Here is a 22,822-nt window from a genome sequence, read left to right on the forward strand (position 1 = left end):
CATGAAATCCAGTGACACATTCCGTGTAGAATATGTCTAGACACCTCGACTGACAGTCAGGGGCGGCGATTCCGGGGGATGGGGGGGGGGGGGGACACGTCCCCCCTCAAAATTTGAAAAGTGCATTTAAAAAAAAAGAAGCAAATGCTGACTAAAGACTGCAACAAACTTTTATGCTCTGGAGAGCCCAAGAGTGCAGCGTTTAGACAAATAAAAATGCAAAATTTTTCTCACTCGGCAGCTACGCTCCTTCGCATAATATCCTTAAAAAAATACAAGTAAATAAAGAGAAAATTGAAGTGTCAAAAAAGTAAATTGCTTGTTTTATACTATAGTTTTGCTAAGGAATGTAAATTTGTAATACAACAAAACTTCAAAAACTTGTGAGGGGGTAGTCACTTCCGTCCCCTTCACCCCTCTCATTCACTATGCTCTATCGCACTTGCGTACTGATGGGGGGGGGGGCTTTGGGGGCAGTCCCCCCAAATGAAATTCAAACGGATGCTCATCGCATTTCGTCCCCCCAAGAAATCGCCGCCCCTGCTGACAGTGCATACTGAAGTCAATGAACAATACATCTATTCGTTGCTGCAATATAATATATCCGGCAGGTGTAATGAAATCAATATTGCAACGTGTTAGACGAATTGAAGAAAAAGTAGGAATTGCTAATGACATATGATGCAAGAGGGGAGAAGGCGGGGAAATGAAGAAATGATAACAAAATAAGAAGGATAAACAGAATACGGGGGAATACAAAAGTGATTATTCTAAGATACCCAAATTGGAACTACACCAAGTTTAAAATATCTGTGGATATATAATTGATTTGATTTATTTATTTGTCATGGTCTTTTACAATATTACAAATGAATTAAAACATAGTCATGATAATGAACAAGTATTATGATTATTACATAATCAAAGTAAATTACTTATACATATCAAAATCAACATCAATATTAGATAACCTTGAACAAGGTTTATTCAAGTTTTATTTAAAATAGAGGGTAGGTACATTCAGGTTAACAATACTACTTTCCAAGTACGCCCTCTAGGATTGCCATATAATTGAAAAGCTTGAAGGCGTGGTAATATTCGAGATTATTATTTTGTAACGTGTGCTAAATAATTTAGAACCGGTCTAGTGCCATACGATGCTGGGCGGGTTCCTCGGGTTCCTATGGCACATAGAGGAGACGATTCGGAGAACCGGGTCGAGCGTCCTCAACCACGCCCGTAGTTGCGTCACCTATGATCTTCCTCTTGAGATCGCTAGGAGACATTCCCTTAGAGTTACCGAGAGCGATAGCTACAGCACCTGTTTAAGGAAGCCACATATTTTACACTGATTAACGTCTCATTTTAGTAACGTCTTTGCATTATCTTTTGATTCAGAATGCTAGGAATTACACATTATACATTAGTATAAAGGGCACAATTCACAGAAAATTTAGAGTCCAATTCCAATGCAGTAGGCTCTGCCATTTAAAAAGAAAAGGCGATTTCATTGTAGCCTCAAGTGTCTAAATTGGCAATGCGGTGTAAAATAAAAAAAACAAATTCCACGTACAAAGTGGTAATTGTTGGCTTAAATTTTTATTTTAAAACTCACACTGGTTTCTATGTGGAAAATAACATGAATTTCGGAAAATGACTTTTGGAAAATAAAAAGTTCAGAAGTGCTATGGGGAAAGGACAGCAAGATATTTGTATCTCATATACGCCAGCCACACTCGCCAGACCAACACTTCTTCGACGATTGACGATAAAAAAAACTACAGTTGCCTACACAGAATGACCAAGAATCTTTCCGTTATAATCGATTCGACGGTGCGTTTTTTTAATCAAATCGACGAAACGGTCATTGATAAATCGTTTTTTTTTTTTTTTTTTTTTTTTTTTGGAGGGGGCACAAGCATCATGGGATGCGAATGAAATGGAAATGAAGTAGGCTTCTAATTAGGGAAAGGATGCCATCTGATTTGCCGGTGATCCGGGTTCGGTCATAGGGTTACGATCCAGGCGCGTACGTAGGGGGGGGGGGGGGGGAGTTGGGGGGTTAACCCCCCCCCCCTTTGGTAATTGTATGTGGGTAAACCCCCTAAAACCCCCTAACCCCCCCCCCTTGTGTTTTTTTTTTTTTTTTTTTTTATTATGCCCATGGCTGACCTAAAAGAGGTGACCTTAACCCCCCCCCCAACGAAGAAAAATGTCAAATTTCCAAATTCCGAGACCCCCCCCCCCCGCTTATTCAGCGGCTTGGTGAGTCGTTGCGAATTTTTGGAGACCACGAAAAAAAGTGTCCTCTTACCCCTCCCCCCCCCCCCCCCCCCGCTTATTCAGCGGCTGGCTGAGTCGTTGCGATTTTTTTGAGACTACAAAAAAAAGTGTCCTCTTACCCCCCCCCCCCCCCCCCCCCCCGCTTATATAGCGGCTTGGTGAATCGTTGCTGAGCTAAGTTCAACTTTTTTGGGGACCCCCCCCCCAAAAAAAAAAGGTGTCCTCTCACCCCCCCCCCCCCCGCTTATTCAGCGGCTGGCTGAGTCGTTGCGAAATTTTCGGCCCAATTTCTAAATTTTAACCCCCCCCCTTGAAAAAAATGTACGCCACTGATACGATCGATTGCAAAATATAAAATAACGCTTCTGATAGGTTTATAGTCAGTCTTGTGAATATTATATGTGCAAGCAACGATGATCAGGATTGGTTATTGCTATTTAATTAGCAATTGATTGCGGGGGCGTGGTGACTCATCATTTGCCCCGCCTACAATGGCTCCGGGCATAATTTTTTTCGTCAAAGAAATAGCGATATAGGGTTAAGATCGCGAATCAATTTTAGGTTGATATAGGTTGAGTCTAGGAAATTGTTGCAAATCAGTCGACCACAGAGCAAGTGCTGGAGAGATATAATCTCGTAACCTAATGTACTGCTTATATTTATGGTGGATTTAACTATTAATTTAACGTGGTAAATTTCAAGATATTTCGTTGCACCATTGCTGAGATCAGAAGGGGGGGGGGGGGGGTGGGGGCGGGGCAGGCGGGTAAATAACCCTGTATTTTCAGGGTTAAAATACCTGCAACGTGAGGACAAGCCATCGATGTTCCACTATAAACTTGTACAACCTCTTCACCATATATTGACACACTTGGGATTCCAACACCAGGGGCAAAGACATCAACACAGGTTCCGTAATTAGATAAAGAATATCGACGATCGTTGAGAAATGTAGCACCCACGGTTATCGCCTATATTGGAAGAGAAATCGTCGGCTTCATTCTTGACGACAAATTCAAAACTAAACACACTCAGACCCGTTCAAAAAAAGACTCACGGGAGAAAAGAAAAGCGGCCTCTATACACAGCTATATATAGGCAGGTGGTCCTATGTACAAGTACATTTTTTTAAAAAGTTGCCATTTTCGAGTTGCCAAGTTCTTTTTTGTTGTTGCCTTGGACCCTCTGAAAACAAGCGATATCATGTTTTTATTGCTGAGCGGGGCTATACAAGAACCCACTATTATTATTATTATTATTATTTTGCTTTGTATATTTCTTTTTTTTTTTTAATACGGAAATAGATACTATCCCCTTTTAGTTTATGTTTTAATGAGAAAATGTTTGTTGAAGAGAAACACGAATTGTGGTCTTTATAGACAGGCGTTTTTCTATACAGGTCGTTACTAAAACAGGCTTCATCGTCTTAAATGGTGTACGGAACAAATGAAAAGCAGCATATAAAGTGAATCAGTTAGTTGTTAAGAATTTGTCTCGGCTTGCATGCATTAGAAAATGATTGCGTGCTCGATCTTGAAAGTGAAAACAAGTAAAACAACAGAAAAACTACCCCAGAACATACCCCCCCCCCGAGGACAATTACCCCCTGAAAATTACGCCGTGGACCAATACCCCCGAGGAAAATTACTCCCATCCCTAAAAATTATCCCCTAGGACAGGCCCCCCCCCAAGAATAACCAAGGACAACCACCCCGAGGACAATTACCCACATCCCTAAAGAAATACACCCTAGGACAACCACCTCGAAGGACAATCAAGATAAACTACGCCGAGGGCAATTACCCTACTCCCCCCTTCCCCGTTCATTATAGGCCAAGTCTATCTTGATAATAGGGGGGGGGGGGGATTTTCCTGGTGGTAATTTTTCTCGGGGGGGGGGGGGGAAGGGGGGTTAGTTTCCGGAATGTAATTTTCCGGGGGCCCGGGGGGGGGGGGTGGTTGCTAATTGGGCAATTGTCCTAGAACCGCACCTACATATTGCTTGCCGGGCAGTAACTGGTTTAAAGACCCCGCTGGTTCCGATTTTTTTTTCCTTCTGACTTGTTTGTTTTTTCAATCACAAGAGCGAGCACGCTATATTATCTAATGGGTGCAAGCCAAACATTGAATATACAACAATAAAAACTTCTCTCAGGACGCTTAACATTCAAAGCAAATCATAATTTCTTATAGTTGCAAATTCGCGTTGTGATATTCAAACATATCAAAACGTCTATAATTTCAAAGTCATTATCAACGTGTGTTTACTAACCTCTTTGACTCCGGCCGGTGAGAACAAACAGGCATCAGTGTTGTTATTACCAGCCGCCACTACCGTGGTGATGCCGGCATCGATGATTCCCCGGACAGCTTCATCCACAGCCCGATGTGTCCCGTGTTCTAGTGACATGGAAGCCACGGCCGGCTTCTTGGATGATTTCGCCACATAATCACAGCCTGAAAGTAAACTTAGAACTGACCTGAACTATGATATCACGATTTAACTCTAAATATATTTCACAAATATTTAAGCCACATCGCCAAACCGACTCTATGACGACTCTAAACCTCCCCTATAACGATTCCAAACCGACTCTATAACGACCCTAAACCGACTGTATAACGCCTTCAAACCGACTCTACGACTTCAAACCAACTGATTCTTGGTCATTAGAGGCAATGTAATTTCTTGTTCGGCCTGTTGTCGGTGTACTGTCGGTTTCGTGGGTGTGACTAGAGTAGGGCATAAGTAGGTCTATCAGGGAATGAACCCACGACCATTGCATCTCGATCGATCCAGGCAAGTATTTAAACATCTCGACTACGACTCCTTGCCTGCGCTTATCAAGCATATGTCAATGTCATTCGCCCCAGTATTCAATTGCAATGTTAGTCCAGAATCTGGCTTATTTAATTTTGATCTCCACCACACCAACGCTTCCTCTCCCTACTTACCTGCCGATGATGGCGTGATCATTAAATTAGGAAGACCGACTGGGCTGGTGAGCATAAGGCCAACAAAAAAAATTGTTTGGTTGTCCTCGATTGCTTTTCTAGAGTAGAGGCGGGCGGGCGGATTTTTTTATTTATTTTATTTTTTTAAATTTTTTTTTAACTTCATTTTTTTTGTGTTTTTTTTTTTTTTCTTTTTCCCCCATTTTTTTTTGTTTAAATATTTTTTTCCCATAAATAAAAAAATCATTGGGATTGTCAAGCATTTAAACAAACAGTCTATAAAACACTTTAATATGGTACAATGAATATCAAGACCAACACAGAAAGTGTTTTGGGCTTTGAAATACAGCACCTTTTAAATCTCCATTGTACTACTTATAGCTATTTGCGCCCTCTATGTAGCAAACAATGCCTAATCGGTGACCATTGGTCCCCCATGATCCTCTTTATCTTATATTAACTGAGAGCTGATTTGATGAGATAACCACCTGTCCAGTGACCTTGAAGGGTGGTCTAATCCCTCCTGTAAACTAGTACAGATGGGCTTTAAAATGAGTTTAAGAATGCTCAGAACCTGATTTGAATGAACGGCATTTTGACATAGAAAAATAAAAATGGCAAGTTTAATAAATACCTAATTGCGTACTGAAAAGACAAAACTGGCAACGGGACGTATTTTGATCCTTGCAAATGCATAAAATGGTGTGTTTGGCATTTAAGATTGCTCCCCCAAAACAATTAAATTTATAAAAAAAAAAAAAAAAAAAAATTGAATTAAAAAAAAAAAAAAATGCGAGCGGCCCGAAAATGACGAGCGGGCGGTCGAGGACAACCAATTTTTTTTTTTTGGGCCTAATTAAGAGTTTGTTAATAACGCCCTCTTCGACGGCTTGAATCAAGTGTGAAGGGAAATTATAAAGGACCATGCAGATTCTGGACTATTGCAACGTTTAATTTGCCTTTACTTGTTGAGGTATAACATGTTTAACACTAACAATATTGGAGATCATGATAGCGCACACTTCTAAAACGCTATAAGTACTCAAAGAATTCCTTCCTGCTGTTACACATTTAACACCTTGGTGGAGAGCGGCAAATATAGATTTATTGCCGAAGGCCAGGACAATAGTGTCGATCACGTTGGGCCTTAAACCCAGGACCTTCGTATCTCTAGTATAAAAGTGTTTCAACTTGCCAACAGTGCGTAACCTAATACCTAATTTCCGCTTCGCAGGCAGAGGACTTGATGCGAGAACCAACAGCGCAGCGAGTTACAGGTAGGACCATACTGCTGCAACTGCCCTGAGATGGCGCTATAGAGGTAGTGTTTCTAGTGCCCTTTATAGAGGGACACCAAGTGTTTCTAATACGATATGGCTTGAACTAATTTTTCTAACCTGCAATGAGATCGGCAGTTGTACCGTTTTTTTTGCAGCCAATTAGAACACGTACTCCAAAGAGATTAACACCCGGGGCAACTCCAAATATCTCTGCCCCAATGGTACCGGCACAGTGGGTCCCATGGCCGTCGCAATCTATGCCCTGATAATAATGATGATGATAATAATAATAACAATTACTTAAAAATTAACGACAATTGTCATGATGATGATGATGATATTAATTATTATAATAATTATAATAATAATAATAATAATAATAATAATAATAATAATAATAATAATGATAATAATAATAATGATATTAATAATAATAATAATAAAATTTATAATAATAATAATAAGCAAATAATTACCGTTGGTGAAGGTGATGGGACAAGGGACAAACTATCACTTCCGAGGCGATCTGGATGTAGCTATCTTTCCGAAGCAAAGCTGGGGAAAGATAGCGTATACATTCTGATCGACGAGGAAGTGATAGTTTGCCATCGCCTGAAAACCAAAAGGTGATTATTTGCTTTATATTCCACGTCTAAAACAATTTAATTACAAAATTAAAAAGACGTGTATGCATCTAAAGACACCTAGGCCAAAATTCACACCAAAAAAGTTTAAGTTTAACCTAACCCCTTGAGGGTACGGTGCGCGCATGTGTTTTCTTTTAATTGCACTCTTTGGTAATGCGCGCTTAATTACGCCTGTTTTAGTGCGCGTTTGGATAATCTTCAGTGAAAGTGCGTTGCCCTTTGTAGATAATACCTCTATCTCCAATGAAAGTGCGTTGCACTGTGTAGATAGAAGTACTATCTACACAGTGTAACGAACTTTTTGCTTCTCCCATCAATAATGGGCGAACTATCTTTCCTCACGTGATTTACTTTCGACCAATCGTAGAGCAAGATTCTTAGTATGTGGGATATAATAATTAGTATCCCTCTTATAGTAACTAATATTTTCTAATAATAATTACTTCTACTACTACTTTACAAATAATAATTTTGTTTACCAAGGGAAGCCTCAGGGAATAGTTGCGATGGTGTTAATTTTGATACATATTTTTTTTAATCTAAAGAAGAAGAACACATTCTAAAACATAAATTTCAATCTTTAAACAAAATATTGGCGATGTATATAGAACACTTACATATGAACTATTGGAATCAGTGGAATCGTAGGCCACTTTGGCGCGTCCCCCAAAGTACATACTATCTTCATAGATGCCTGTATCGATGACGTAAACATTGACCCCGGAACCATTTCCTGTAGAAGGGAGGGGAAAGGCCATATAAGTTAGATCTTTCTTTTGAACGTTCACATATATCACATCAACTGAATAAACACACCGACAGCCCAACACACAAGCAAGGTAAACACTTTGAACTTGCATGATCATTTCTAAGTTTATTCCGTAGGTATTTCTCGTATTAATTTTTGCTATGTTCATGATCGTATCAGGACAATTACCCCCTGTGCAATCACCCCCGGAAAACTACCCCATAAGGACAGTTACCCCCAGAAAATGACCCCCGAAGAATTACGACCGAGGAAAATTACCCCCAAGGACAATTACCCCCACCCCGGAAAATTACCCCCACCCCCGGAAAATAACCCCCGAGGACAACTACCCCCGAGGACAATGTGAAATTTCAGTTGGACGATCGAGTCAATTGTAAACTGTTAGAATGGATGGGAGCAGGCAAGGTTTAAGAAGATTATTTTTTCGGGTTCAGGGGGGGGGGGGGGTGGGGGGGGGGGGGGGGGAGGTGTTGAGCTCCCAAATTTTTTCTAGAAATGAGTGGGATATTATTATATAACATCAGCTCCGATGAACTTTGTCAGAAATCGAGTACCTACCGGTGAAATTGTAATCTCCATCAAGAGGCAGTGGTCGCTGGCTAATACGGTCCAAGCCCCATTGTGCCACGGTCGAGACCCTGACCACCCCGTCCTGACAGATATACTTTATCTCATCCCGGGCTAGCAGCTGATGGGTGATTTCAAAATGAAGTCATTCAAACAAGAACATACAAAAAAGGAAAGTGAATTCTTTTAAAATCCGCCTTGAAGCTACTTGATTGGAATCATACACAGTCAAACCTGGCTTAATGGCCACCTCCATATAAAGGCCACCTGTCTGTAGTGGCCATGTATTTTTTATCCCTCGAGAGAGCAATGTGTGTTGTAGAACCTATCTAGAAAGGGCACCTGTCGTCAGTGGCCACTTTATCTGTTTTCCTTGGGTGGCCATAATAGACAGGTTTGACCCTGTTTCAACATAAGTATGTGCATGATAAATTTACATCCCATGATTAACACAGAACAATGTGATGCATGAGCTGACCAAATATATAAATAGTACAAAATATAAATGTCAACGGATCATTATTGAGGGGGATGCTAAAAAGACTTTAGAAAAGTATGTAAAAAAAAACCTTTAACAGAAATAGAAATTAATATTCTGATGATTTGACCATTCATCGGCAAGATCTAATGTAGCCACTGAAATATAACCCCCCTCCCCGCTCCCCATCAGCACTTTCACAGCCAAAAGGCACAGTAAAAATGTGAAAAGGAATTATTTGTGATTGTCAGATAACTTTGAGATTTAAAATGTGATCAGTGTCCCCTCCCCCACCAACTCACACCCACCCAGCCATGCTATCCTTCAAAACACGATCGCACATACCATTAAGTAAGATGTGCATCACTTTGGTTGTGTCTACCTTTTAGAAACATAGGAGGACCCTTTTTTTTTTGGGGGGGGGGTCACGAAATTTTTAAATTTGACATTTTGCTCCGTTGGGGGGGGGGGGGGGGGGGTGTAAGGTCACCTTTTAAGGTCAGCCATTGGCAAGTTGTTGTTTTTTTTTTTTTTCAATTATAATTTTTTTTGGCCGGAGGGGGGGGGGGGGGCACGTCCCTGTTTTTCAGTACATTTTGGGAGAATTTAGGGCTGATTTTAACTTTTTTTGGGGGTGGGGGGGCCTAAGATGGATAGTTAATTTTCCTAAGAGGCCGTTGTTTTGCAATAAATTGAAGACACAGTAAAAGAGGAAAATATATGAAACAATGACGAAAATTCCGAAGTCATTGGAAATTGGGGGCGAATCCAAGAGGGGCCGGGAGGGGGGGTTTGGGTAGGGCATCATCGAAAGATTTTTAACAAGCCAAATAACTTTCAATTTTTCGTTGATTATTTCAGATGCTTTTGGGGTAAGAAACAAAAATGAAATGAATTACATGTTTGGTTTGTCACCCAGGCGCGTACGCAGGGGGAGGGGGGGGGGGGCTCGAACCCCCCTCAATTTTTTAATGTGTGTGTTTTGGAGGAAACCCCTCCTCAATTTTTGTTTAAATAAAAAACAAGAAATTAAAAAGTGCTCATACCCCCCTCCTCCGCTTATTCAGTGGCTGGCTGAGTGGTTGCAAAAATCATCAAATCCTGGACCCACCCCTCCAAAAAATGTGCTCTTACCAACCCCTCCCCCCGCCCCCCCCCCCCGCTTATCTAGAGCCTGGCTGAGTCGTTGCGAAATTTACGGCGCGATTTTCAAATTTTAACCCCCCCCCCTCGAAAAAAATCCTGCGTACGCCCCTGTGTACACCTATTGGCCTAAGTTTATTAACTTCGTTTTCAGGGGGCGGTTTTTCTCCCTCAATCCTCTAGTGGTGTGATATTTAGAATTTTGTTTTCATCCCGACTTACCTTTTCTACAGCTCTCTTGGAGAGTTTAGCGGAGAAGCCTTTGATAGCCTTGGTGTAGGTGTGCTTGACGGTAGCACCACTGAAGATTCCTGAACGATCTCCCAGGATGAGATTCTTGATCGGAACCACGTCATATCCAGACTACAAAAGAACGAAATAAACAAAATTAGTCCCTGACATCGTCTGTTTGGAGCCCGAAGGCGTTAGTTAACATATTTACTTTAACACAGTTTCAAAGCTCTTCTGTCTCTTTAACAGACAAAGTAATGATAAACTAAAACTATAACAAATTAGGCCTACCTTAACCGTCTCCTGTCAGTTGATGTTGAGGATATATATTTTTTTTTCTAGAATTCGTCTTGTGATTTAAGGGGGGGGGGGGTTCCATAATGAACAGGTGCATGCAGGATAAACTAAAACCATACTAGGTAGAGCTTACCCCAATACTTTCCTGCCATTTTATGTGGAAAAGTTTCAGAATTCTTCTCCAGAATAGTTTCTCGATTTTCGGCACTTAGAAGATACATGTACATAACCTTCTCAAAGTGATCCATTATTTGAAAACAATATAAAACAAGAAAGACGATTTGTTGATTTTTCCATAACGGAGGAATTGTCTTTTAGTTACTACAAGGAACTGTGAACCTTGGTATAATTATTACCTCAACATGAGATGGGAAGAAGAGAATGTGTAGATTGAGAAAAATTGTTGTCCGTTATATCTTTATTAATTCCTTATGACAAGAAACAAGATTTGATATTATATCAACAATATATGTTCTTGCCTTACCAAGAAATCTAGGTCGGCTCGGTGTCACATTAAAAACATGATATGATAACAATAATCCCTGTATTTCGCCTATGGTAATTTTAGGGAAAAGCAAACTTAGCAACGATTGTTGCCGAAGTTTAGCAACAATCGTTCGCCATAGACTGTATTACAGTCGATTCCATTCATTTGCTTCCACTGTTCAGAATCTTTTTGACGTATGCAATGCATTTAGAAGCTTCTCTCTTAAGTCTAGACACATGAGATAATGAGATACATAAGATAATCCCCCGCCCATCAAGGCCTAGGGAGTATAGATGCTCACCCTCTCATGGGCTTGTTTGTGAAAAACAATCTTGGCGGTGGGGTTTTCAAACGGTGGAGTTGCTCGAATTCGAAACCAAGTGCGCTCGTGCCAAGGCATATGTCCACATTACCGATTCCCTCGAAGAGGACTGAAAGCCGTAAACGACATTGTGGTACTACTCGTATGTAGCATCACATAGCAACAACATGGCAGATAATTAGTAAGTACCAACTTTGATAGTTTTAAGAAAAATGATTTTGAACCCCGGGCCATTCACATACACACTTTCTCTCTCTTCACCCTTCGGCAAAATCGAGTCCTTGCCATGCGACTGTATTGTGAATATAACCGTGTGGAAGAGATCATGTAAAGAGAATAAGGGTGTGATTGCTGTGAAGGTTTATTCAAGACTACCTGATTCAATGTACAGTGTATCTGTGTATGCATACATAAACATAACCAGATTAACACGGTATTAAGGAATGTGAATATGAGGTAGTGGCACAAGGGGGTTATGGGCAAAATAATAGCAATGCCATCTTAACATAAGAACATGCATATGCAGACTTAGGCAGCGACTTAACTGAATTAGCATTACATTATAACATGAGAGTAAGTTTGTATTATAATGTCTACACACAACAGCGCACATCCTTTTGAAACCCCGGATTCGCCAGGGGTAAAGGAACACTAACAGCCAAAATGTGCAATATAAATCAGTTTTTTTTTGGATAATTCCCGATCTTTATAAATCCTACCGTTTAATAATACAAATAAGCATAGTGAATTAACGTAGTATCCTATAGTAACAGAAGTGGGAAAATAAACCAATAGGGGGATGCAGATTTTCACTCGACAAGAGTTGAATCCTGAAAGGCTCGACTCTGCACCTTTAGTATCGCTGCCATACTCAGGCCAGGCGGTGACGATGGAACAGTGTCTTTATGACACTCCTAATGATTGTTTTCTTTGGTGGACAAATTTGTAATTCTGGGGGGGGGGGGGGGGGGGGGGTGTTACAACAATTTGTGCAACCTCTGTAAAAAGCGAAAATGTAATGATTTGTTTAGTAGGAAATAATCTGAACCGGTCAACTATCTTTTTTTTCCTTCTTTTGTCTTTTTCCTCTTTTTTTTCTCTCGCTTGTCTGAGGATTTTGATACTTTATTATACAAATAAATAAGCTAGTTTAATATGCGGCTACTCTTACCTTCATTACAATGATGTAGTGGTCGTCTATCGGTTCAGCAACTTTGTGAAACGTTGCATTTACAGCCAACCCACTGGCCAAAGAGGCAGTCAAAATTGCGAAAATCAGCATCTTTACTTCGAACTATGCGAACAGCTTTGCACACCATTTAACCGCCAAAGGTATAATGATTTTGTTTGTACGATGCTCAGCCGTTTATACAGGTTCGTAGGGTTAAGCGTATTTTCATTAAAAAAAGATAAGAAAAATAAATTCTAGAACCGATACTTAGCATTTCAAAATTATTGCAGGAAGCTGTGGTGAGATAATTTACTGAAATCAAATCTGTTTTTGAAACCAGGCCTGATCGTGGAATATTTATTTGTTCTTCCTTACCAAGGAGGATATTACAATATCCTCCTTGCCCTTATATACAACCAGTCGATAGTAGTCTGCAGACACATGCAGACTCTACTCTGACATTTAAACACACGTCCTTGAGCAAAGCCTAGCTCTGTCAATATCGTAGGTCCATGGTTACAAGCTGAAAAATCAGACAAAGCAATCAAAAACAAGTTTGAGCAAAATCGGATAACTAATAAGAAAGTTATACATTTTTTAATGAAATTAAAAACTTTGAAAATCACAAGACAAATTGGCAATTCTCTCATGAGTCTGTGACGTCAGTGCCTCATTATCCACCAATTTTTTTTCTTTATATTGATAATATAAATTTCCCATTTCCCCCTTAGGAATCCGTGACAAAATCCAATGTGGCATAATTTAAGTACACTGAATACCTTATCCGGACACCTACCCCCTGGACATTCAGCCCCCTGGGTAATCACCCCAGTCAACTACCCCCTAGGATAACCACCCTCTAGGACAACTACCCCTAGGGCAAACACCCTCTAGGACGAATACCACGGGACAACTACCCCTAGGAAAATTACCCCCGGACAACTACCACCCGGATAACTACCCCCGGACAACTTCTCTTATGATATTTATCCGGAAGGTATGTGTCCTAGAGGATGGTTGTCGTAGGGGGTAGTTGTCTGGGGTAGTTGTCCGGGGTAGTTGTCCTAGGGGTGATAGTTGTCCGGAGGTAGTTGTCCAGGGGTAGTTTTCCTAGGGGTAGTTGTCCGGGGATAGTTGACTGGGGGTGGTTATCTGGGGGTGGATGTCCAGGGGGTAGGTGTCCTAGAACCGTTTTCCTAGAATCATTTGGGGGCGAAAACTGATGTATAGTATTTCAGTTTTCGCCCCAAATAGCACTTAAAACAAATAATAATCCTTTTTTGGCTTGTCAGCAGTCATTCCTTTTCATCAAGATGACACTTATTTTCACCAATTATTATTTTCATTGTTATAATTACAAAAGTGCAAATCTGTTACTTTTCGCTTTTGAGCTACATCTACGATCGAGAGTTTCATGATGTGTCCGTCTTTTTTCCGCCTTTAATTTCTATAACTTTCTCTCTCTCTCCCGCTCTCTATCTGTCTCTTATTTAATACCCCAGTATCTCGTTTTGCATTTTCCTTCTTTCTCGTATGCTCTATTCTTTCTAATTTTTCTCGTTTTTGTTTTTGGTCGTATATTATCATTAGCTTACCTTACCCCCCCCCCCACCCCCTCCGTCTCTTTCTCTCACTTACTCACTCTCTCTGTTCTATGATTGCACATTCCTAACTTTAATCAAATCTTTTTTCTTTTTACCCTTTTTTTTTTGGGGGGGGGGTGTTGTAAATAATCCTTAGTTCCTTTATATATTTAGCATTATCTATTTCTAGCACATATTAATGATTGTCTCTTCCTTTATCACCACACCCTCATGTGATACTATCGCTCTTGCTCTGTCATTCATACAGTCCAAAATTGTGTACACTCAGACGAAATCCAGCATACCGTTCAGATTCTGAAAATCTTTGTTCCGGAAATATAGCTTTGGAAGAACAAAAGTCAGTCAGTCACTCAATAGTGTCTGACAGCGAAGTCTAGCAAGTAAACGGGTATCCTTGCATAATTCGAAAATTAGGACACTGCTTACGTTTAAATTTCACAAATAGAACATACATGACATATCCATAATTCCTGATAGTTCTACAGAATTTGATGTTGGCTGCAAAAGAGACATAGTATCTTTAACATAATTGGGTATCCATGTTCACCTGGGCTGGGTGGAGTAATGTGGAATAATGTCTTGCCAAAGTGGATACATCACCGGACTGTGGATCACATGGTTCACGGTTTGAGACTTCGAGTCCCGCCCCGGCACTAATGTCCTTCGGCTAGACATTAATCTACATTTGCCATTCTGGACCCCTGTGAAGTGCGTGGGTTCCTGGTAGGGATTTAGTCGTTGAATTTGTATGATCCTTAGGGCAGCTGAGCTTAAAGGAGTCACACCAAGAAGCAAAAGTGTATTGAATTGATGCAAAATTCATATCATTGCGAAGGGGAAGCCTTATTTGATCAAATAAAACAAATTTCCTCTTCAAAATATGTTTAGGGCCCGCAGAAATCAACTTTCAAAAATGTTTGTTTTGAGATCCAGATTTACTGCCTTCAGCAGTCCTTCGTATGACGTCACTATTGTGACGTCACACCCTGGCCGGTGCCGAGCTGTTTGTCCAGAGTGTGACGTCACTATTCAGAGCTCGCTACGCTCGTGTGTTTGGCTTACGTTCGGGGGCGCTTGGGGGTCTAAGAAGGGTCTTGAAAATTGCATTTTACGCCTTACCATGATATCTATATGATTTCTCATTAAATTATTCGTGTTTTTCAAGAGAAAATCTTTTCATCCATATGTAATTTGTTCTAATTATCAGTTGTTAGTAAATTTTCTTTGTGTAGCTCCCTTAAGCGAGGGAAATGTAGATTGATCCTCATCATTATTAGTAATAGACTTCAGCACTAGTGGTTCTAGCTTCCCCCAAATTTTCGCCAAGCACACGAAATTAAAGCAAAACCCTTAGCCCCAACCTCTCCAAAAGACAACTCCACAATATTCTAGCATCACTGATGTAACCCTAAGTGATGTAAATTTATGATGTATTTTCCCCCATATGTAGTAAAGCATCTGGTTCGGGTCCTGGTTCGACTTTCCCAGCGGGCTCTCATTAGACAGTGTAAATGCCCCTACTATGCTGGGCACCTAGCAACTTGTACCGTATCCTTTACGGTCATTGGTAAGATGTGGATCGTTAGACAGAGAGAGAGAGAGAGAGAGAGAGAGCGAGAGAGAGAGAGAGAGAGAGAGAGATCGAGAGAGAGAGAGAGAGAGAGGGGGTGGGATCTGGGTTTTTCCCATCCCCTCTCCAATATTCAACAAGAGTAATTTTATTTTGTGTTCCTCATCATAATGATTACTATCATTATTGAAATTGTTATAATTATCATTATTTTTCGTTGTTATGATTATGATTATGATGATGGTGATCATGATGATAAAAATGATATTGATTAGTATAACCATTCTGTCATCATCATCACTATTACTTTATTTATATTATAACTTTCTATACATGCACATTTTAAAGTCTGGAGCTTTTAATCGTTATGTCTAGGATTGTCTTTGTTCAGTTGCTGGATTATTGTTCCTTTCCTGACCTGAAAATATAGGTCAACAATGGCCGGGTCCAATGCCCTCAAGAAGCAATAATTCTTGCATAAGTACAACTTGAAACACTTGAAAAACATCATGATTTTATTGGTTTGAGGTTCCTCATCTCGATATGATTATCGGTTTGTCGGGTTCATTTGAAATCTTTTTGGAGAAAAAAAAAATTCACGGGGAACTTTAGAGGAAGATATCAAGGTAACCCCAAAGGGGAAGTAAAAAAAAAAAAAAAAAAAATAGCGTTGGCGTTTGAAGTGGTACGTTGGGGATGGGGATGAGTGGCAAAATCAAATCTGGATACAATACATCAGTTTCAGCCCCAAATGACAGCCCCAGTTGGCACTGACAAGAGAATGATATTGTTGGCTTGTCAGCAGATATTCCTTTTCATCAAAATGAAACTAATTTTCACCAATAATATATATTCATTTTTATAATTACAGAAGTGCAAATCTGTCACTTTTCGCTTTTGAGCTACACCTACGATCGAGTGTATCCTGATGTGTCTATCTTCTTTTCCGTCTTCTATTTCTCCAAATCTCTCTCTCTTTTTTTTCCTTTCTCTCCTTCTCTTTTCTCCCTTCTCTCTCTTTCTCTCTCTCTCTCTTTCTCTCTCTCTCTCTCTCTCTCTCTCTCTCTTCTTATTAACACTAGTATCCTTAAATTATCTGTTCTACTCCCATACCCCTCCCCGTCTGTTGATGGTTTCCTGTGTTGCATATTCCTTCTTTCTCCTATTCTCTATCTTTTCTCATCCCTCCCATGTTTTGTGGTTGGTCGTGCGTCATTATTAGTTTATCTTCGGTATTATCTACTCAGTATCTCTCCCCCCCCCCTCTTTCCGTTTCTTTCTCTCAATCACTCACTCTCTCTGTTTTATGATTTCCCATTCCTAACTTTAAAACAAATCTTCTTCTGTTTACCCTAATCCTTCTCTTTCTCACTATCGCTCTTGCTCTGTTATTTATACCGTCCAAAATGTTGTACAATCAGTTGAAATCCAGCCAAAAATGTTCAGATTCCGGATGTCTTTGTTCTTGAAATACAGCTTTGGAATCCCCCACATGGCGACAGAGCCGGAACTAAAAACATGGGAACCGGAATAAAATATACCGATTGTAGTCGCGGATAAATCACAAGTGAAAGTGATTAAATGAAAAGCAACATACTAAATAAAAAGAAAGCAGAAGAATGTGAGGTCAATAAAAAAAAAAAAAAATTTTCATACAGCATTTTTACACAGACGTTAAACACATTCCTCTTCATTTAATAGTGGCAGAAATATAAGTTGGCGACGGTCATCTCTCTTATAGAAAATATCAACCCCAATGCAGAGCCGGCGCTGCAGGGGGGGGGGGGGGGCACAGTGACCCCATTTTGTTTACGTACCCCCAAATTCCCCTTTTTACATAGGTATAGTGTTCATTTTACTTTGAAAAGTGCCCCTTTTCCTTCGAAAAGTTTATATTTTCCTTTGCAATAGTTGCCCCTTTTCACTTTTGATAAGTACCCCCTAGATTAAACCCTATTATATTTTAAGAGGGACCCCTTTTACTTTGTAAGAAGTGCCCCTTACCCCTTATAAAATAACTACCCCTGTTTAACTCCGATAAGCGCACCTTTTATTTTTACATGTGCCCTTTTTCCTTTCAAATAAGTGCCCCTTTTCCTTATGAAGAGTGCCCCCATTGAAAAAAGAGCTCATTCCCCTTCCCATAAATGCCTCTTTTTAGCTATGAAAAGTGTCCCTTTTCTTTTTCATAAGTGCCCCTTCGCCTTCTCATAATTACTCCTTTCCTTCTCTGATAAGTGCCCCGTTTATGTTAACACGTGCCCCTTTTTCTTCTTAAAGGAGCTACACAAAGAAAATTCACTAACAACTCATAAAAAGAACAAATTACATATGGATGGAAAGATTTTCTCTTGAAAAACACGAACAATTTGCTGAGAAATCATATAGATATCATGGAAAGGCGTAACATGCAATTTTTCAAGACCCTCCTTAGACCCCCGAACGCCCCTGAATTGTGACCTGAAAGTAAATCAAACACACAAGCGTAGAGAGCTTTGAATTGTGACGTCACACACTGGACGAACAGCTCAGTGCCGTGTAGCAGTATGCAGCTAGCCAGCCGTGTTCCGTATGTGATATCACAAATATTGACGCTCTACAAAGGACCGCTGAAGGCAGAAATTCTGGATCTCAAAAGCTAACATTTTGAGAGTTTATTACTGCGGGCCCCATACATATTTTGAAGAGAAGAGTTATTGTATTTGATCGGCAAGGCTTCCCCTTCGCAATGAAATGAGTTTTGCATCAATTCAAAACACTTTTGATTCTTCGTGTGGCTACTTTATTAAGAGCCACTTCCCCTTCTCATAAAAGCCTACTCAAATCTGATTGGTGCCCCTTTTCTTTCAATAAATGCACATTTTCCTTTGTTATAAATGCCCTATTTTTTAATTTTCATAAGTATCCTTTTCATATCTGGTCAGTGCCCCGTTTCAGTTGCGAGAACTTAGTGCCCCTTTTCACCTTTGATATTTCTCTTTTAACAATGACACACAACCTTCTTCCTTTCTAAAAAGGGACCTATCCCCTTTTTATAAATGCCCCTTTTCACCTCTTATAAATGCCCCTATCAGAGTCTGATGAGTGCCCCATTTTCGTCGACAAATGCCCATTTATCAATCTCATTAGTGCCCTTTTTCATCCCTTGTGAGTGCCTCTTTTTAGTTATAAGAAGTGCTTCATTTTCACCTTTGATATTTACCTTTTATAATTTGACACGTGCTCCTTTTCTTTTCTAATTGGTTTCTTATCCTTTCGATAAGTGTCCTCTTTTCCTCTCATCGATAAACGTGCCCCTAATTTAAATCGACTATATATTATAAAATTATGTTACTTTATCGAAGGTCTTTTCAGTCTTCCGTTATGAGAATGTGCTTAAAACATTGGCCATCAGGATTGGTTTTTTCCTCTTTATAAGATGTAATTCTTCGCACTGGGACCTCACAAATCTTAAAAGTTGTCCTCGCTCGCAAATGAATATCCAGACCATCACACCTAACTGCACAGTATGATGTTTAAGCAATATCTTGTATGATGTATTGAGAGAAACAAATATTGAAAGCATTCCAGACAATGTAATCAAAATGTAGGGGTTTATACCGATGTCTACAAAATTTTATATTTTCGCTTTGAGATTCCCTTTGTAGGTGCCCTTCTTTTCCATAAAATGCCCTTTGTGTTGGTGCCCCCCCCCCACTTCGGAAGTCACTCTGCCGCCCCTGCCCTATACTATTTAAAATCAATTTTTAAAAATACGTTTTTGTTATTCAATTGGCAAGCAATCCGTAGTCCTTCTCACTATCTTAAAAGATCTCTAGGGCATGTGTCTGTCACAACTGGGTAAACTCAGCTGACTTTAATTCGTGATCTAGTTAAAACTCTCTAATCATCTACCAGGAAGATTTACACAATAAACAAAGAATTCCGATTCTGTTAAGTGTATCAAAGAATATCATCATCTTCATTACTTTACTTCTTATCACAATAGAAATACTTATAAAGATATAAAGAATATATTGATCCCAACCCCGAGGTTGTATTCTTAGCAGTCACAGAGTAACACATTTGTACAGAGTATTGACACTAAAAATGGTCGTAGGTTTATCGTCAATCTGGAAATATAAACAAAATAACCCACTTTAGTGATCCAATCACTCTCAAGATGTGATATTGAAATATTGTTCATGGGAATTGTGACCCCGTTCTCACTCACTTCGTTGGAGCGCTCTGGAGCGCTCTGGAGCGCTCTAACTAAAACCCGCTCCTCAGGAGCGGTTCTTAGGTGAGTGAGAACGCTCAAAGTGGTCCAGGAAGCGGACTTCTGGACCGCTCCAGAAGTCCACCTTCCGAGATGGTCTTGAGGAGCGGGTCTTATTAAGAGCGCTCCAGAGCGCTCTAACGTGCAATGTGAACGGAAAGCGTACTTTGAACGGAAGTGAGCTAGTGACCTTCAGTGCGAAACATGTAGTACGGTACATACGGTTTGGATTCCGCGCGCGAAAAAAAATTGACCCGCCTACCTGAGCTGCCATAGCAACAAGACCACTTTGACTCGTGGAGCGGTTTGAGCCATAAAAACTGCTCGGAGTGTGAACGCTCGCAAACCGTTCCTCAAGACCCGTTCCTCTGGAGCGGTCTGGAGCGGTCTAACTAAGACCACTTTCAAAGTGAGTGAGAACGGGGTCTAAGAAACCATTGTTGTTACTGTTGCTGGAACTTGTCCACCGTAACGAAGGTGTTGCTCCATCTGTTAGCACCTTCAACTCTTATTAAGGCCTTAGTCGTTACTGGTTGGGATCTACCCATTGTGGCATGAAACTTTGATAGAGGACTTGTGCTGTAAGTCCTAGCCGGAACACCATCTAAAATTAAAGGTTAACCCAGGCTATTGATAGTCTATGGAATGACACCAAATTATTCATCATCTACTCAATATCCTTTGACGAGAACTATAATCATCATCAATCAATGCAATGAAATACATTATTTTCACAATTATAGAAGGCTTCTGCCATAATGAATTAAAATGCATACAAATATCCTTCCAAACTTCGAAAGAGCCTGAATTACCGAATGCATATCCTGCAAACATGTACTTTCTTTTATCATTCATAAATAAAAAATAATGTATAAAGAGTATTACTTTAGAGAAATGATTTACAGTCTGCATTATTTATCTCTAATTCAAAGGTTCACTTGTGACCTTGACTTTCTCAATGACAAATGAACACGGAACAAGGAATACAAATATGGATTAAACTTACAGTTTGACTTGGTTGACTAAAATGCAGGGAATCGGGGCAGGCCTCAACGTCGGTTCTGGTGATCTTGACCCTCCATGGAATTAAGACTTGCAGCGCAAAATGCCATGTTTTTGAGCTATGAAACAACTTTCATTCACCTCCAACCCATAGGTCCTGCCTGTATGACTTATTTGCAGATAGTTACACTACACTGCTAGGTAAGGCAACCCACCCACTATAGCTATGCATCACCTGTTGGAGCTATGTAGAGTGCAGTGGAGCTTAACCACCCAATGCATTCAACCCAATAATTTAATCTACATAACAAATAGGCGGGTAGCATTGAGGGTAAAGGTTAAATCCTAACAGTGTCCACATTACATCTCTGAACTGTTCATACCTTACACCCCACCAAGACGTCTACGATAAATCCTGGAGCAACTATGGTGACAGAGTACTGGCATGTGGAGGACCACAACTAATTTGGAACGCTCTCCAAGTATCGCTAAGCTCCATAATAAAGACGCTGGGGCCCGTTCCTACAAACCGTCATAAGTCTAACTTCTTGACTAAATCAGCGTTAGTGAACAACTTGTCCGCTACGTGTTTCACCAAGCCCTCTTTGCCAAGATCAACGACAACATCCTGACTAAGGAGTTATGACACCTCTGACACCGTCGTATCTCTGTCATAACTATTTAGTCGATGGGCAGCGCCATCACATGTCATTTATTGGGTAGACTATGGCTGGCAAAAAAGGACAATAAATCCTCCAACTATGATTTTTCTACACATTCACTTAAACAGTGAATTATCGTTTTTTGTATTTGATAATCTCATGAAAATATGCCATGTTTGTATTTAAGGATTTCCCTACTTAAATAAACTGATTATACGCCTTTATTTCCACATTGTAAACTCGTCGAAGGGATATGTATTTTGCCACGGCAGGCAAGCCATAGTTTGAAGTGTATTCTTTAGTTTTCAGACCCATATTAATTTCGAGATGAATTTTATTTTCAATTATGTAAAGTGAATGGTTTAAACATATGTTTTAACGTTTGAAATATTGAAGTTTTGTAAGTTTTATATTGTGCTGACGCCAAAAACATTGAACACAAATTTCATTACATCGTATTTTTTCAAAGAATAATATAAGGGTGTATTTTTATAAACTATCAAATGAAAATATTCGGGGGGTGCCCATCTCAACAACAAAACTGATTCACTGGTCATGTAATGAAAAACTCACAATTATATTTTACAAGTACTTCAATTGTTTAATCTACACAAATTTGGAAGTATATTGGATCTCTTATTTCTTGGTATCATTTTCAATCTTTTTTATTACTAATTCATTCAAATAATTGCATTTTCCCTAATATTAATTTTGTAATAATCTGGTGGTATTGCGACTAAGGCTAATTCTCGGCTCCTCTTCTCGCCGATAATATCGATCTCACGAGATACTAGCTAGTAAGCTCTTCGTGAAACGGTTTAGGAAGATCAGAGACATCTCCGTAGTTGGCGGATAAAGTTATGACTGTCTTGTCGTTGGTTTCTAGGAACGAGCCCCTGAAGTCTTCGAAAAGCCCCTACAATAATTATCTCTTTGATAAGTGTTACCTGTGATTGTAAAATGCACCTTTTTAAGCGCATTGTGAAGACCTGCGGTCCTTTAATGCGCTTAAGAAGAACTCATCATTATTATCTCTAGACCCAGTGAGGATGCAATGACGCGAGATCAGAGACCCCCAACCCCGTAAAAAATGGAA

General features: G+C 39.9%; 1 protein-coding gene and 1 long non-coding RNA gene across 3 annotated transcripts in view; both read right to left on the minus strand.

Annotated features, from left to right (window-relative positions):
• LOC115925972 overlaps positions 1-22,822 on the minus strand; it is a 28,306-nt gene that overhangs the window by 825 nt on the left and 4,659 nt on the right. The gene's annotated exons all lie outside the window — the stretch shown is intronic.
• On the minus strand, positions 501-12,805 carry LOC100891176 (aqualysin-1). 2 transcript variants are annotated; one of them, XM_030990082.1, is made up of 8 exons: positions 12,631-12,805; positions 10,345-10,485; positions 8,493-8,622; positions 7,783-7,898; positions 6,636-6,780; positions 4,556-4,740; positions 3,083-3,254; positions 501-1,321 (listed from the first exon to the last, which is right to left on the minus strand). In XM_030990082.1, exons 1-8 carry the CDS (start codon positions 12,739-12,741, stop codon positions 1,182-1,184), a joined length of 1,140 nt encoding a protein of 379 aa, XP_030845942.1. In that variant the 5' UTR covers positions 12,742-12,805; the 3' UTR covers positions 501-1,181. The 2 variants fall into 2 exon arrangements, with proteins under 2 accessions (XP_030845942.1, XP_011671235.1); XM_011672933.2 differs by lacking the exon at positions 3,083-3,254 and having other exon boundaries at positions 1,253-1,321; positions 12,631-12,802.

Source organism: Strongylocentrotus purpuratus, unplaced genomic scaffold (genome assembly GCF_000002235.5).
Source record: "Strongylocentrotus purpuratus isolate Spur 01 unplaced genomic scaffold, Spur_5.0 spur5_scaffold_19, whole genome shotgun sequence".
Classification (NCBI taxonomy): Eukaryota; Metazoa; Echinodermata; class Echinoidea; order Camarodonta; family Strongylocentrotidae; genus Strongylocentrotus; species Strongylocentrotus purpuratus.

Excerpts from the sequence above, each read along its gene's own strand:
- LOC100891176 (XM_030990082.1), bottom strand. The coding sequence starts at position 12,741 with ATGCTGATTTTCGCAATTTTGACTGCCTCTTTGGCCAGTGGGTTGGCT. Across the intron at positions 10,486-12,630 it reads ACTACATCATTGTAATGAAG|TCTGGATATGACGTGGTTCC; the intron begins GTAAGAGTAGCC and ends GTTCTTTTGTAG. Across the intron at positions 8,623-10,344 it reads CCAAGAGAGCTGTAGAAAAG|CTGCTAGCCCGGGATGAGAT; the intron begins GTAAGTCGGGAT and ends ATCACCCATCAG.